At 36.2% G+C, this 16105-nt stretch overlaps 1 protein-coding gene across 1 annotated transcript; it reads right to left on the reverse strand.

Annotated features, from left to right (window-relative positions):
• Window positions 1-12086: 12086 nt before the first annotated feature.
• Window positions 12087-15683, reverse strand: LOC126955173 (zinc finger protein 781). Its single transcript, XM_050791469.1, is given in 2 exon segments — window positions 12087-14047; window positions 14049-15683. Coding segments are annotated over 2 exon segments (651 nt in total). The 5' UTR covers window positions 14486-15683; the 3' UTR covers window positions 12087-13833.
• Between the last annotated feature and the right edge of the window lie 422 nt (window positions 15684-16105).

Raw genomic sequence — 16105 nt, forward strand, 5'->3', positions numbered from 1 at the left:
TGACGATTCCTCAGAGACCTAGAGGAAGAAATACCATTTGACCCAGAAATCCCATAACTGGGTATATACCTAAAGGATTATAAATTGTTTCATTATAAAGGCACATACACGCGTATGCTCATTGCAGCACTATTCATAATAGCAAAGACATGGGATGAATCTAAATGCCCATCAATGACAGGCCAGATAAAGAAAATGTGATATATAAACACCATGAAATTCTATGCATCCATAAAAAGGAACGAGATCATGTCCTTTGCAGTGACATGGATAGATCTAGAGGCCATTATTTTTAGCAAATTAACGCAGGAACCAAAAACCAAATACTGCATATTCTCACTTATAGGTGGGAACTAAGTAAAGAGAACACATGTACACACAGGGGGAACAACACACACTGGGGCCTGAGTATGGAACCTGAGAGGAGGTAGAGGATTAGGAAGAACAGCTAGCACATGCTGGGCTTAATACCTGGGTGACTGGATGATCTGTGCAGCCAACCACCATGGCACACGTTTACCCATGTAACAAACCCACACATCCTGCACATGTACTCCTGGACTTAAGAGTTGGAAATACAGTGAAAAAAATAGATTTTTATGGATTAAAGGAATATAATTGATGGTATATTAATAAATACATTAATTTGTGGTAAAATTGATTTTGTCAAAGATGCCAAGAAATTTTAATAGCAGAAGTTTCTTCAACAAATGATGCTGAGAAATCAGTTGTCAACACACAAACAAGTAAAGCTGAACCCCTAACTCAAACCACACAAAAGAAAATATTAAAAATTGATTATCTCTTAATTATAAAAGTTAAAAGTATCATATTCACTGGACAAAAATTAGAGTAAATTTTTATAATGTTGGGTTAGGAAAAAATATCTTAGATATTACACAAAATTACACAAAAGCAAAATCCAGAATAAGAAAAACTTAGGCCAGGATCAATGGCTTATGCCTGTAATCCTAGCTCTTAGAGAGGCTGAGGTGGGAGAATTACCTGATCCCAGGAGTTCGAGACCAGCCTGGGCAACATAGTGAGACTTCATGTCTGTGAAAAATTAAGGAAAAAAAATAAATAAAGCTGGGCATTGGGGCACAGGCCTGTAGTCCCAGCTCCTCAGGAGAGGAGATTGAGGCTGCAGTGAGCCACAATTGTGCCACTGCACTCCAGACTGGGTGCAGAGACCCTGTCTCAAAACGAGAGAAAAATAAAGAATATTACTTCATGAAAGAGAAAAACATTTGCTTTTTGAACAGAAGCATAATGAATACAAAAGACAAACTACCTAATGGCAAAACATATTTTAAGTTTTAAAACTGATTTGGGTCTAGGAATAAATATATTAAGAGAATTCTTATGATTTAATAATAATACAATAATTTACCAATGCAACGCAAATAAAGCGTTTGAATAGACAAATTCTAAGTGGCATGTAAAATGTTTCAATGTTATTACTCGTTAGGAAATGCTACTAAAACCACAATAATATCATCACATTCCCCAGAATGGCAACAGCAAATGCAGGCCTTCAGAGGCACCCAATGTGTTTCCAGAAGGGTGGATATGCATTATGCGTTTTTATTTAACTTTCATTGCCCTAAACACAGGGTGATGCACATAATTTTACATCAGTAATGCTTTCTTGGTAAATGAATGAATATCTGGAAGGTCCTGGTTTGATTCCCCCAAAGTTGGGCTCTTTTTCCACACTGCCAGCCAGAGTCTCATCTGGTCAGAGTGAAATTGCTTGTGATTGTCACTGCAACCGACCAAGAATTTTTCTCATACTGAGATCCCTGGTTCCTTTCTGGAGAATTCCTTCTCTTGGCCAGGATCCCTGTTCAGAATGCTAATAAATGATTCTTGTCTAGACTGATCATTCTGCCTAATTTACAAAGAAACAACCAGCCTAGAAAACACTTTCATTTTTATTCTTTGAATCTGGATTATAATAAAGTGAAATATTGTTAGACAACTGGAATTAGTTTCAGCTGACAAAAAAAGTGTAGTAACTTACACAATGAATGAAAAGCGATAAAAATGGAAAATGTTTAGGAATGATTTGCAGTCTCCAGTATCTCTGTCTTTCCCAGGAGGCCCTGCTGGCTTGGGCCTTGTATAGCAAAACAGTGATTACACTATCCAGATGCTTTCTTGGCTCTAATTTATAGCACTTTTAAAATTTTATTTTTTTCTCTGCTTCCTTTCTTCCTGTCTTTCATTTTTTAAATTCTTACTTTTTGTTTCTTTTTTCTCCCTTTCTTTTGTTCTTTCTTTCTTACTTCTTTTAACATGTATATACAAATAAAGGCAAGGTTAAAACATATATGATGTTTTATTTTAATTAAAAGACACAATGCCAAAAATTAGGAAGTAAAAAACTATTCAATAAAGCAAATTAAAATAACCTACAATTCCACCACTGAGAATTTACCTTCCTTAACACACATAGAGTTTTGGTTAGTGTTTGGTACAAATTAGCTATGATTAATAAAATTTTACACGCTGAATTACATTAACCGCATATGTATTTTCATTACATGAGTTTTTCAAGCAATAAATGATTACTTATTTAAATTTTTAAAAATGTGTTACAATGAAATACTATTCAGCAATAAAAGAGAAAAAATCTTGTCATTTGAAACAATATGGATAAATTTGGAGGACATTATGCTAAGTGAAATAAGCCAGACAGCAAATGCTGGTTACTGGATGCTTGGTTATTTAGAAAAAAAGAGGCATTTGGAGAGATGTCCGTAAAATAATACATAAGTACAGTTGACTAGGAGAAGTTCAGAAAATTTATTGTACAACATGGTGACTACAGTCACCATGTACAGTATATACTTTACAATAAATATAGAATATAGACTATTCTGCATAACAAAATAAGTTTTGCTATGTCATAGAAAATTAATGTAAAATATTTCACATATCACTAAGTCGCCAATAAATTTCTTTCTTTTGAGATTGAGTCTCAGTCTGTCACCCAGGCTGGAGTGCAGTGTTGCCATCTCAGTTCACTGCAACCTCCACCTCCCAGGTTCAAGCAATTCTCCGGCCTCAGCCTTCCAAGTAGCTGGGATTACAGGCACCTGCCATCGCAACTGGCTAATTTTTGTATTTTTAGTAGAAACGGGGTTTCTCCATGTTAGTCAGGCTGGTCTTGAACTCCTGACCTCAGGTGATCCATCTGTCTCAGCCTCCCAAAGTGCTGGGATTACAGGCGTGAGCCACTTTGCCCGGCCTAGAAATTTATTTCTAAGACATATTTTCTTCTAAGAGATTTCAAAATTTGGATGAGTTTCTTCATATGGTAGTTATAATATGCAATCCACCCATATTAATGATTTACCTATTCTAGCTTATGTTTCATTTAACACACTTTGTTTAGAATCTCATAAAATTTTTCTTTTACAGAGAAAAACAATGCTGACTGACTGAATCCTTTTACATGTGAACAGTAAATGACTCTTAAGTAATATAAATGTTGCATTGATAAACTATACAAACACCCCACTTAAAAACAATAATTTACCACATTAAAAACAATCCAAACTTTTCATGAGAACCTAGAAAATCCATGTGAAATTACATGGCATGAAGAGAAGAGTGAAAAAACTGTAGCCATAACACAAACCAGGAGAAGGGCTGTGAGGTACACACAGCTGAGGATGAACACATAAAGACATCAAAAAAAAAAAAAAAAAAAAAAAAAAAAAAAAAAAACTGAAGATAATTAGAATATAAACACCGAAATCTTATTTAAATTCAGAATGAGTCACTTTTACAGCCTGTCCTCTTAACATGCAGAATAAATACCATTTCTTCACCACAGATATTTTCCATCTCTTACTTGGACCTACAAATAAACTCCAGAAAAATATTTGTACCTAATTATGGAGCATCTATTACACACCCTTCACTTTCTTATGTTTGTTCACTGCAATTATGTATCAAAACATCCTCATAACTTATAAAGTGTTCCCAGTACTTACTTGAATTGGCCCAATAAACTCAATTATGTCAATTATAAAAAGTGAAAGGAACAATAACTAAACAGCTTATATATGGTTCCCCAATTAAACAAAATGTTCTAACTAAATATTACTTAATACACACATTGTGAACATCTTAAATTTATTTTGTGTGCTCTACTAAATTTTATAAAAATCATTCTTACAATTTCTGACCAGCTCACACAATAAATACTTAATGAAGTTAAAACAAAAAACTATGAGAAACAAGTGAATTGTATCACTAGCATGAGTACCAGACAAAACAGGTAATTTGCACAAGGAGATTCTCAACAATGATCCATTAGATTTTACAGTAATTAATTAAATACAAAGAAGATAGTATAGATTTGTTTCCAGAATATTTTAGGTTTTTATGTTTCTAATCAGTTATACATATTATTAAAAGAATATTTTTTGTCCCAACGTTGCTATTTTCTTTGGAAAATAGGTACAAATTTCCAAACACAATTGCTTGTTCTATAATTTTTTATACCTAAGGTTTATCTTAGAGCAATACATTTATATATTTATCTCCATGTAAATCAAAACTAAAAGTCTGTATGTGTTTGCCAGAAGAGAAGCCACATGTCCAAAGAAAAATATGGAACATTTAAAAAAATATGTATTCAGGACACAGAAATGTCTACATTATATTCTGATATAATACTGAATACAACCATAAAATTACTTGTAATAAAAAATAATTTAATTGTACATTTAAAAATAAAGTGTATAATTGGATTGTTTGTAATACAAAGGATAAATGCTTGAGGTGATGAATAACTCATTTACACTGATGTGATTACATGTTGTATGCCTGTATCAAAGTAACCCATATATGCCATGAATATATACACATACCATGTACCCACATAAATTTTTAAAAATAAATTTAAATAAGAAAAATAATAAAAATTTAACATGAGAACAATATTCTTCAATTTATTTGCTGTTTAAAGCCACTGGAAAAAGAGATTGCTAGAAATATCATTAAACTATGTTACTAAAAGTATACTGTTACCATTTTTTACCTATACCCTTGAGTAAGGTGGGATAGGTGAAAGTTGTGGCATAATAACACTTCACTCCAGACACAGTAATTTCAACACATTAGCAATTTTGTTGAATTAAAAAATTAAGTTCACACACAATCTTAAAAGATAATTTTAAAATTTACTGTATTTTATTACCTAAATGTACAATTGGTAAAACAATTTATTACTAAAATTCAGATTTTCTCTCACTATAATGCAGAAGAATATTAGTTTGAACATGTACCTCACGAATCATGCAATGATATAAGTCAACCACAAAGATGCAAACATCATCTCATGCATCTTTCAATGTCCCTACTCATTCATGGAAAACTTCATGAATGATGCCCACCTAAAAAGAATCACTCATACCTTTGATGCAACAACTCATCACACGCTTTCATATAAACAATAAGTTGAATCAGTATGAATAAATTTTAGAGTTGAATTTGCTTTTCAAAAAATCTATAACTTTTTCAAGTAAAAAAGTATAATTTCAATGGAGTAACTTCAAAAATCTACTCCTTTTCAACTTATATACAAATAAATTATCTAACAGTTTCGGCTTTGGAATTTTTTTATACTTAACACTCTGATTTACTGTAATGTTTCAAGTGTTAATGCCTTCTTCTTTCTACTGTAAATATTCTGACATTTAGTCTTAATTTTAGACTGAATATCTTTTCATATTTAACGCATCTACAAAACATCTTCTAGTATAAACCCTCTGGTATTTTTTAAGCTACAGTTTTTGAACAAATGCTTTTCCAAATTTATTATATTTGTAAAATTTCTTTCCAATATAAATTCTCCAATGTTGAAGAAATTTTGGGCAAGTGCTTCAGGGTTTTCTTCTAGTACGAAATATGCACAATAAGACCCATGATGCAAATATAGGTACAACAACCATCTTACTATTTGTATTGTCCGTCTTCAGAATACTCTTCTTCACTTTTAAGACCTGTATTTTCTAATAGGTCTTTCAACAAACATTACGTTTATAATGCTTTTATTAAGTACAGACTCTCTGATATTTAGTAACACGTGAGTAGGCATTAGTGGCTCTTCTACTGTTGGGGTCCGTGCCGGGGGTGGTGGAGAATGAAAGAACACACAAAAGACAAAGACACACAGAGAACATGGCGGCCGCGCTCAGAGCGTCCGCCTCACTTTATTTATACTCCATAAACCCCACATCAGCAGAAAGAATGCAATGCAAAACAAACTTTCTTTTCCCAGATGTAACCTTCTACTCAGTTCTTTGTTTCTATGCTCTTCCTTATCTGCCTGCCTTCTTGGCGCCTACGGGAGTTCATTAAAAGTTCAATTGGAGATACTGTCCTTGAGCCCTATCTATTCTCAGCATACTGTTTTCAAAGGCCCCTGCATTTCCCCCCTTTTTTTTTTGTTTTGCCTCAATCCCAAAAAGGTAGCCCATATTTGTTCTTGTGTTTTCTTTTGTTTTTGGAGGCGATGGAGGGAGCATCGAATCACCAAAAGAAGTAGACCCGATCCAAGTGCCCAAAGCAATATACTTCCAGAGATTGTAGAAATCCATGTCTTCATCTGGGTCCATGGGTTAAAGGCAGCAAGGCGCTGACCCAGCTCCTGAAGGGTTACAGTTCCAGACAACACATGTAATTGTTGTCGAAATGCTTCAGAAATGTTCTGAGTGAGCTCTTGGATGTCCAAACTAATATTTTTATGGCCTATTAATAATTTTTGGATTACGGTCCAATTTTGAGAGATGTTAAAAAGCACAGGCGTTACACAAAATTGAGTGGAGTTCCAATCACATTGTAATGTTATCTGAGTACTGAGGACAGTGAGCTGATCTCCAAGCCATGTCAAGGCTTGTTCCATGTTGTCCAATCTTTCAGCAAGTTGAGAATCAATGTTTCGTTGTTGAAGCCATAACCGGTGAGATTGTTCGTGCCATTGCTGCACAAATTCAGCATTTTGTATACTTTGATGAAGAGTGAGCCCTGCTATGGCCGCAGTGGAGACGATGGCGACAAGGCTCATCACCGAGGCAATTATAAGTCCAAGGACATGGAGGGTTCGCTGGAGAGAAGTCCAAATATAAGTCTCAAGAGGTGATGCCCCCCACGGTCGCGTAAGGTTAACAGGTAGCCAAATTTCCTTACGAGCCCTGAGGATATAAATATCCTCAGTAAAGTTGTGCCACCAGGAATGATTGAGGCAAGACAAAAATGTACACGTATCTGTACAATTAACAATCCCTGTATCATTATCCCATGTCAAATTCCCTGCTAATAATAGGTAGGGCTTACGGACACAAGCAATAATATATCAGGAGGTATTTCAATATAACTGAATATGAAAGGAGTTATTCGGGTTAGAAAGATTAAGGGGCATATTCCCCACAAAAGTGCTAATGGCATCGCCTGCAGCTAACAACTTCCAAAAATAACTCTGTACTTCAGGCCTCCTTCACGCCATACCAAGGTTTCATTACTGTTAGCAGCAATACTTTTATTTACCCAGTGTCATTTCAAAGGTATGTGACTAAATTTTGTTTGAAAATCACCGTGCACACTTCAATCAGTTATTTGCATCCCATTGTATTCTAATAAAATCCGGGGTTTAGTTCCCCGACATTGTTGTCACTCCAGCACCTCAATATTAGGAGAAACCTCTAGAATAGGACAAAAAAGTAAAGAACTAGGAATAGTTTCATTACTATATACAGTATGATTATATTAAAAACTTCTAGTTACAATAATAACAGTATTAGCAGCCACATGACTATGATTATAACGAACAGCCCAGGCTTCATGCGATCTTCGGAGACAATGAGAACTATTTCCCATACATATTGGAACTCCTTCCACTCTAAATTGATATGTGTTGTTTATAATTCCCATTTCCCGTTCTATATTGTCCTTGTCTATATAGGGGGACGGCATCCAAGTAGTGTCATTGGTGAAAACCTTAATTTCCGCCTCCCCCCAGGTGACTCCCTGATACAAGGGCGGAAAGGGAATATAAGTCCAATATTCATACAAAGCCTCACTAAGAGAAATAAGTCCCCCGCCGAGGCACATCCAACAAAGGAAGAAATGCATGCTGAATCCAGTTTTCTTTTCAACAGGGTTTCAATCATCTTGTAGGAAACCACTCAGGTCCACTCCCTGTAAGGACAAGAGCATAGCCCCGTCCTGTTTTAGAACTTGCCCTTGAACATACTTACCTTCTTCATTAGGATACCAAACCTTTAAACTGTCAGCGGGGACTATCACCGAGGGAGGTGAGGAAAGATGGGTTACGGCAGCGGAATCTTGCAATTGTCTCCATTGATTCAAAAAAATTAAGGTAAAAAGAACCTTCAAAATCTGGTTTCAAAATCTGGTTTCTGGGGGGCTCATTTCCCCCTTTTAGTTTTAATAGTTAAGTTTTTAAAGTTAAATTTGCGCGCTCAATGATGGCTTGACCTTGACTGTTGCCCGGGATACCGGTGATATGTTGAATATTGTATTGCTGTAAGAAAACTTGTAATTTATGAGAGACATAAGCAGGGGCATTATCAGTTTTAAGTATAAGAGGAATGCCCATGATGGCGAAACAAACTAAGAGATGAGTAATAACAGAAATGAGAAAAGGTATCAATGGTATGATGAACATTTTAATCGTCCAAAAGAAGGGACATCTCGTGGATTAACCCCAGGATGGAAGGATGGAATGCTCAAAGGAGCACAGGAAGGACAAGCTCAAATAAGAGAACGAGCTTGTTTATGAGTTAAATGAAACCATCGTTGAAGGCCAGAACTATTAGTGTGATGTAGAGTATATTTTTGTTCTGCAGCATGTAGGTGGCCGATTAAAAGCAAATCAATCTGAGTATTACCATGAACTAATGGTCCAGAAAGTTGAGAATGAGAACGAAGATGAGTGATGAATAAAGGAGCTCGACGTTGGCTCAAAGTAAAGGATAACAAATAAAAGAATTTCTGAAGAGAAGAAGTAGCACAAAGAGGTAAAGTGGCCTGAGAAATAGAAGTAACATAAACGGCGGATTGAGAATCACTAACAATGTTACAACCAGTAGTAGGGAAATCAAGTAAGACCATGAGAATAGCAAACAACTCTCCCTATTGCACCAAGGGATAAGGATAAACTGTAACTCAAGATTGATGAAGCTTCTTGCCAAGAATCAGAAGTTGCAAGAAGATAAGTGATCTGACTATGAGTGAATTGAGAGATAATTAAGGAAGGATCTCCTCCCCAAAGTTGTCGACAGTGATGCCGTCCTTTGATGATCAGTTCAGCTAAACGATCAATATAAGTAGCCAAGCGTTTAGATATTTTATTGGACAAAAAGATCCATTTTAGTGGTCGACTAGTTTGATGAATCATTCCTGTGGGAGAAGGTAAAGTATGAAATAAACAAAAGGAAGGGCCTTTTGAAGTTGCTCTTCAACAAGCTGGAGTTCCTGTAAAGCCAAAGGAGTTAAATGGCGTGAGTTGTCCAAGTGACTGTCTCCTTCTAGAATAGAAAAAAGATGTTATAACTGATATGTTGGTATTCCTAAAACAGGACGCATCCAATTAATGTCTCCTAGAAGCTTTTGAAAATCATTTAATGTTTTTAAATGATCACGTCGAATTTGAATTTTTTGGGGTCGAATATTTTGTGCCCCCAAGGTATAACCTAAATATTGATAAGAAAATCCAGTTAAATTTTTTCTGTGGCAATATTAAGTGAGTAGAAAGAAAGCTGAGTTTGTAATGATACAAAAGCATCTTGCTGATTTTCTCTGGTTTTAACTTTGTGGGATAAGGACAGGATTAGGAAGACCAGGCTGTAAACTTTCCCTAGGTTTAATATAAACATTTATAGTTTTAAGAGAAGACAAAGACGGGAATTCCATGCAGAAATACGTGGCTTTATATTCCTCTTGGCCATTTGTTTTTTGACTTACTCTTTTAGAGTCCTAAGTATTTCTTTAAATAATGGTCACTGTTTCACCTAAATAGGAGTGGTGGCTATGAGTTTAAAGGATTGTAGCCCATTTTGAACATCATATTTTTGGCAGCTGAGGAAATATGAGGAATGTTTAAAAAAGCAGCAAATTGTTGTGAAAGATCTTGTTCCCAAAAATTAATATTGATAGGAACAATATAAAAATAAAAAAAAAAAAACACTTGACCTTGTTGACCTTTAGGACCGACACAGGTTAAAGGTTCTACGTCTTGATAAATCACAGAAGCAGCACCCAAGCCAGTGAGTATAACTGAAACTTGTCTTTTTTCCCATTGTATAGGCCACTAATTTAAACAAATAATAGACATATTCACCCCCGTATCAATTAACTCTTTTAAAACTATCCCATTAATGTGCAATGAACATAAGGGCTTTTGATTAGAAACTAAAGTTTCCCAAAAAACAGTTTTTTCTGTGCTACGAAACCCTCTCTACTGAGAATACGTTCCCCTGCCTCTAGGTGTATAAATTGTGAAACTTGTACCAAAATAAAAATTTTATTAGTAATATCATGTCCTTTTGGCAAAGGGCCACACACCCTAATAACTAATTTATATACTCCTCTATTAGGAGACAAAGTATAAGGCTGAGTAATAGCTAAGTCAGCAGCGGCGCTCTGCTTAGTTGCCACATAAAGCTGAGAAACTGGGGTAAGGTGTGGGATCCTTAAGGAGGACTTGAATTTATTCCTTAATGTTGTAGGCCATTGCTCACTGAATATTGTAGTAGACTTGTAATTGTTGGGGCCCCAAGCCTGTGGGCCCTGGCTCCCGTTTCCCAGGAGAGGAGACAGTAAATTTCCACTTTTATCAGTTTTGGAACGACATTTATTTGTCCAATGTCGACCTTTACCACAATATTTGTACACCTCTGAAGGCAGCTTTCTGCCTTGAGGGATAAAAGTGTTCAATTTTTATGACATTCTTTTTTGAAATGTCTAGGTTTACCACACTGAAAGCAAACACCTTGTTTGTTATTTCCTTTTAAGGCTTTAGACAAAGCTCTAGCAAATAATTGAGCATTATAAATAGCCCCTCCAACACTAACACAAGTTTTAATATATTTATCTAAATTGGCCCCATTGGCCTTTAATGATTTTAACAATTTTTAACAGTCAGCATAAGCATTTTTAAAAGACAATGTTTGTAACAAAATTTTTGAAGCAAGGCCAGCACCCACAATTTTGAAGACAGCATCCTGAAGACGGGCTACGAAATCTGGATATAGTTCATTTGTGCCCTGTAAAATCTTCACAGAGGAAAGGGAACATTTTCCTGTTATCTCTACCTTATTTCAGGCCCTTAAAAACAAAGTCTTGATTTGAGTAAGGGCAACATCATCTAAACCAGCCTGAGCATTAAGAGTAGCATATTGGCCCGTGCCTGTGAGTTGTTCCTCAGTGGGTCCAGGGGGATCACACATAATATTTTTCCTAGCCTATACATGTGCCTTGTTCATTTACCAGCTGTGCAATTGTAACCACTGAGAACGATCAAGAAAAGCCTTCCCCAAAGTCTTCCAGTCTATAGGAATTATCAAATTTTCTGATGAAAAATATCAAGAAGACCAAGGATAAAAGGAGATTGAGGTCCATAGTTAGAAATGGCAGCTTTCATTTCTTTTTAAAAATTTAATTTGTAAGGCATTAAATTGGACATTATTGCCACCATTTGAAAACTGAGCATTAGGAGCAAAAGAAGCACAAATAATTGGAAACAGATCCAGCTCCTTAAATTTTTTTTTAATTAAAAGTATATATAATATATAATAATACTCATATCCCCAAATATAAAGAATCTCAACATATTAATAAGAAAAGGCAAATAACCCAACCAAAAGTAGCAGAACAAGGAAATGACAATAAACCTATATGTCCAACATCATTACTCACTAGGAAATATGTATATTAATACCAAATTGAGAATCATTACATACACAATACAATGGTTAAAATTTAAAAACACAAAAAATATCAAGAGGTAGTTAATGTGTTAAGCAGCTCGAATACTCAACTTCTGTTTGGAGTGTAAATTGATGGAACCTATGCACCCCTATAACATAACAATTTCCTAGCTGGGGTTATTAATACTATATTAATATTAATAGTTAATATTAATGTGCTTATTTATTAACTATTGAAATACTCATAATATTTTAACAAACAACAAGATATACATATACACTGGTTTTGACATATTAAACAGGTGTTTAGTATAAATTTAAAGTATGTCTGATGTGAACAGGGCTTCAACTTTGCCAAACAAAGGTAAAGATAAGGAAGCCGGGGGGTTGGAGGCACTGGAAAATCCTCTTTTAACAGGGCAGAAGGAAAAGAAACAGGGAAAGCTCACAAAGGTGAATTAGAAGAATGTATCTGTAATATTTGTTGAAGCATTTCCATAATACACTGCATGTCAGAATTTCCCTTAGAAGAAGGAAGAGCTGGCTTTTTCTCTTCTCCCCTTTTTGCTACCCCCACCATCCTCTGTTATCCTGGCACAAATGGGCTCCATTTCAGATTTTTTTTTTTTTCCAAATCCTCAGATACCTTTCCTCCTGTGGCTACATTACCACACTCTGAATCAGTCTCAAGTAACTCTAATGTCTGAGTGATAGAGTCACACAAGGTCCACAATTTTAGAGGCATAATATCCCCTAACTGGAGAGCTCTAAGCAGAGTTTTTACTACCTGTAACCATTCTCTGTGATTCAGCTGCACTTTAGTCTGATACTGAAACCAGTAACAATGTTGTTCAACATGGGCAAACAATCACTTCAAAGTCTTTTTCTTTCACTTCTACTCCTATAGACAGCAATAGTCCTTGAAACAGCCATAAATATTCTGAGACCAGAGAGATGGAATTCCCCATAATGAAAGCTTAAGAAGGTTCCCCTTAACAATATCTGGGCCTTACCCGCCCCTAGGGGGTTCCCCTTCTTGTTCTCCCCTACTCACCCGTGCTGACCCTGCTCACTGCGCCACTTGTTGGGGTCCGTGCCGGGGGTGGTGGAGAATGAAAGAACACACAAAAGACAAAGACACACAGAGAATATGACGGCCGCGCTCAGAGCGTCCGCCTCACTTTATTTATACTCCATAAACCCCACATCAGCAGAAAGAATGCAATGCAAAACAAACTTTCTTTTCCCAGATGTAACCTTCTACTCAGTTCTTTGTTTCTATGCTCTTCCTTATCTGCCCGCCTTCTTGGCGCCTACGGGAGTTCATTAAAAGTTCAATTGGAGATACTGTCCTTGAGCCCTATCTATTCTCAGCATACTGTTTTCAAAGGCCCCTGCATCTACATTTTCCATATTTGTACAATTTTTCTCAAGCATAAATGCTATCATGTGCTAAGAGATATGAGCATTGGTTAAAAGTTTTGCCAACACTTTTAATATTCCTAGGGGTTTTCTTCTGTAGGAATTATAAATAGTAAGATGTGACAAGCATTTGAAGGCTTTTCTACACTTTTCATATTTTTATGGCTTCTCACCAATACCATTTCTCTTATGTTTAGAACAGATTGAGTTGTGGTTAAAAGCTTTGTCAAATTTTTCACATATGTAGAGTTTCTCTCCAGTATGAATTATGATTATAAAAGATTGAGGAAGACTTAAAAGCTCCCACATGCTTTACATTTCTAAAATTTTCCTCCAGTATGAGTTCTCTTATGTTGAGGAAGGTTGGAATACTGCTTAAAAGTACTCCCACATTCTTTACATTTGTAGGGTTTATCTACAGTGCGAATTTTCTTATGTTTATTCAGGTGTGAGGACTATTTAAAGGCTTTGCCACATTGTGTACATACATAGGGTTTCTCTCCAGTATGAATTTTTTTATTATTATGCAGGTTTGCAAACACTTTAAAGGCTTTGCCACAATCTTCACATTTGTAGGGATTTTTTCCAGAGTGAATTCTCTTGTGTACATTAAGGGTTGAGGACCAATTAAAGGCTTTACCACATTCTCCACGTGTAGGGTTTCTCTCCAGTATGGATTCTCTTATGTGTCATAAGGGTTGTGGACCTATTAAAGGATTTGCCACATTCTTCACATTTGTGGGGTTTCTCTCCTGTATGAATTCTCTTATGTTTAGCAAAGTCTGAGGATGTAGTAAAGACATTGCCACATTCTTCGCATGAGAAGGATTTCTCTCCAGCATGAATTCTCTTATGTTCATTAAGGGATCAGGACCACTTAAAGGCTTTACCACATTCTTCACATTTGTAACATTTTTGTCCAGAATGAATTCTCTTACGTAAATTAAGGGTTGAGGATTGGTTAAAAGCTTTACCACATTCTTCACATATGTATGGTTTCTCTCCAGTATGAATTCTCTTGTGTTTAGTAAGGTGTGAGGACCGAGTAAAGCCTTTACCACATTCCTCACACTTGTAGGGTTTCTCTCTGGCATGAATTCTCTTATGTTTAGTAAGAATTGAGGACCGATTAAAGGCTTTGCCACATTCCTAATATGTGTGGGAGTTCTCTCCAGTATGAATTCTTTTGTGTTGAATTAGGTGTCAGAGCACGTGAAATGATTTGCCACATTCTTTACATTTAAAGGTTTTCTCTCCAGTTTATCTTATGTTTGTTTGAATTTGAAAATTTATGAAAAACTTCAACACATATACTACATTGAATTATTTTGCTCCGGGTAGTTAATAAACATTGGCTAATTCCATTTTATACCCACCTTTCTGCACCTTACACTCATTCACACTTCTACAAGTTTTTCTTAATTTTAAATTCTCATGTCCACATTTCTCATGTCCTTTTTGTATAAGTTTGTGGAATGAATCTTCTATGCCCTGCACTGTCTAAAGGTCTTGGGTGAAATGAGAACACACAGCTGAAAGAAATAAAAATAACAAATTATCCCACTTACTAGATTCGTGTAAATATACTATAAAGGCCAAGCGTGGTGACTCATGCCTGTAATTCCAGAAGTTTCCAAGGCCGAGGTGGACAAATAACAAGGTCAGGAGTTCGAGACCAGCCTGGCCAACATGGTGAAACCCCATCTGTATTAAAAATACAAAAAAAAAAAAATGTGCTGGGAATGATGGTGCATGCCTATAATCCCAGCTACTTGGGAGGCTGAGGCAGGAAAATCCCTTGAACCCGGGAGGTAGAGGTTTCCATCAGCCGAGATCACATCACTGCACTCCAGGCAAGGTGACGGTGCGAGACCCCGTCTCAATACATAAATAAACAAGTAAGTAAATAAATATACTTTACAAATCTAATATATAAAATTACAAATCTAATATATAAAATTATACAAAGTACATCAGTAAGATGCTCAGTAAATACCACAGGACATAATTTCTTTACAGACACACATAACAAAAATACACTGACGAAAACACCTTTGTGTGAAATCTATAAATGAGTTAACTGTGTGCAATGCCTCAGGTAAGCACAATGCCAAAAGCCACATAAAACACGAAGAAAAAGTATGTTACATTTACCCACTGCAGCTCTTCCTCCCCACAAATACAGCATTGTGCCCTTAGGAGTAAACTGCCAACACCTGGCTTAATAGAGGAAAAACAGTGACATACATAGTCCTTCTTCTGGCTTTTGGAAATTATTACAAAAACTAGTTTCTGGCTGGGCGCGGTGGCTCAAGCCTGTGATCCTAGCACTTTGGGAGGCCGAGACGGGCGGATCACGAGGTCAGGAGATGGAGACCATCCTGGCTAACACAGTGAAACCCCGTCTCTACTACAAAATGCAAAAAACTAGCCGGGCGAGGTGGCGGGCGCCTGTAGTCTCAGCTACTCGGGAGGCTGAGGCAGGAGAATGGCGTAAACCCGCGAGGCGGAGCTTGCAGTGAGCTGAGATCCGGCCACTGCACTCCAGCCGGGGCGACAGAGCCAGACTCCGTCCCAAAAAAAAAAAAAAAAAAAAAAAAAAAAAAAAAAAAAAAAAACTAGTTTCTGTCTCCAATACTACAGGGTGCTGAAAGAAATGGTGGAGAGTCTGCTGAGATCAAAGGTAAATGTTTCATGAGCAGACAGCAGTGCTA

This window comes from Macaca thibetana, chromosome 5, assembly GCF_024542745.1.
Source record: "Macaca thibetana thibetana isolate TM-01 chromosome 5, ASM2454274v1, whole genome shotgun sequence".
In the NCBI taxonomy this organism is placed as follows: Eukaryota; Metazoa; Chordata; class Mammalia; order Primates; family Cercopithecidae; genus Macaca; species Macaca thibetana.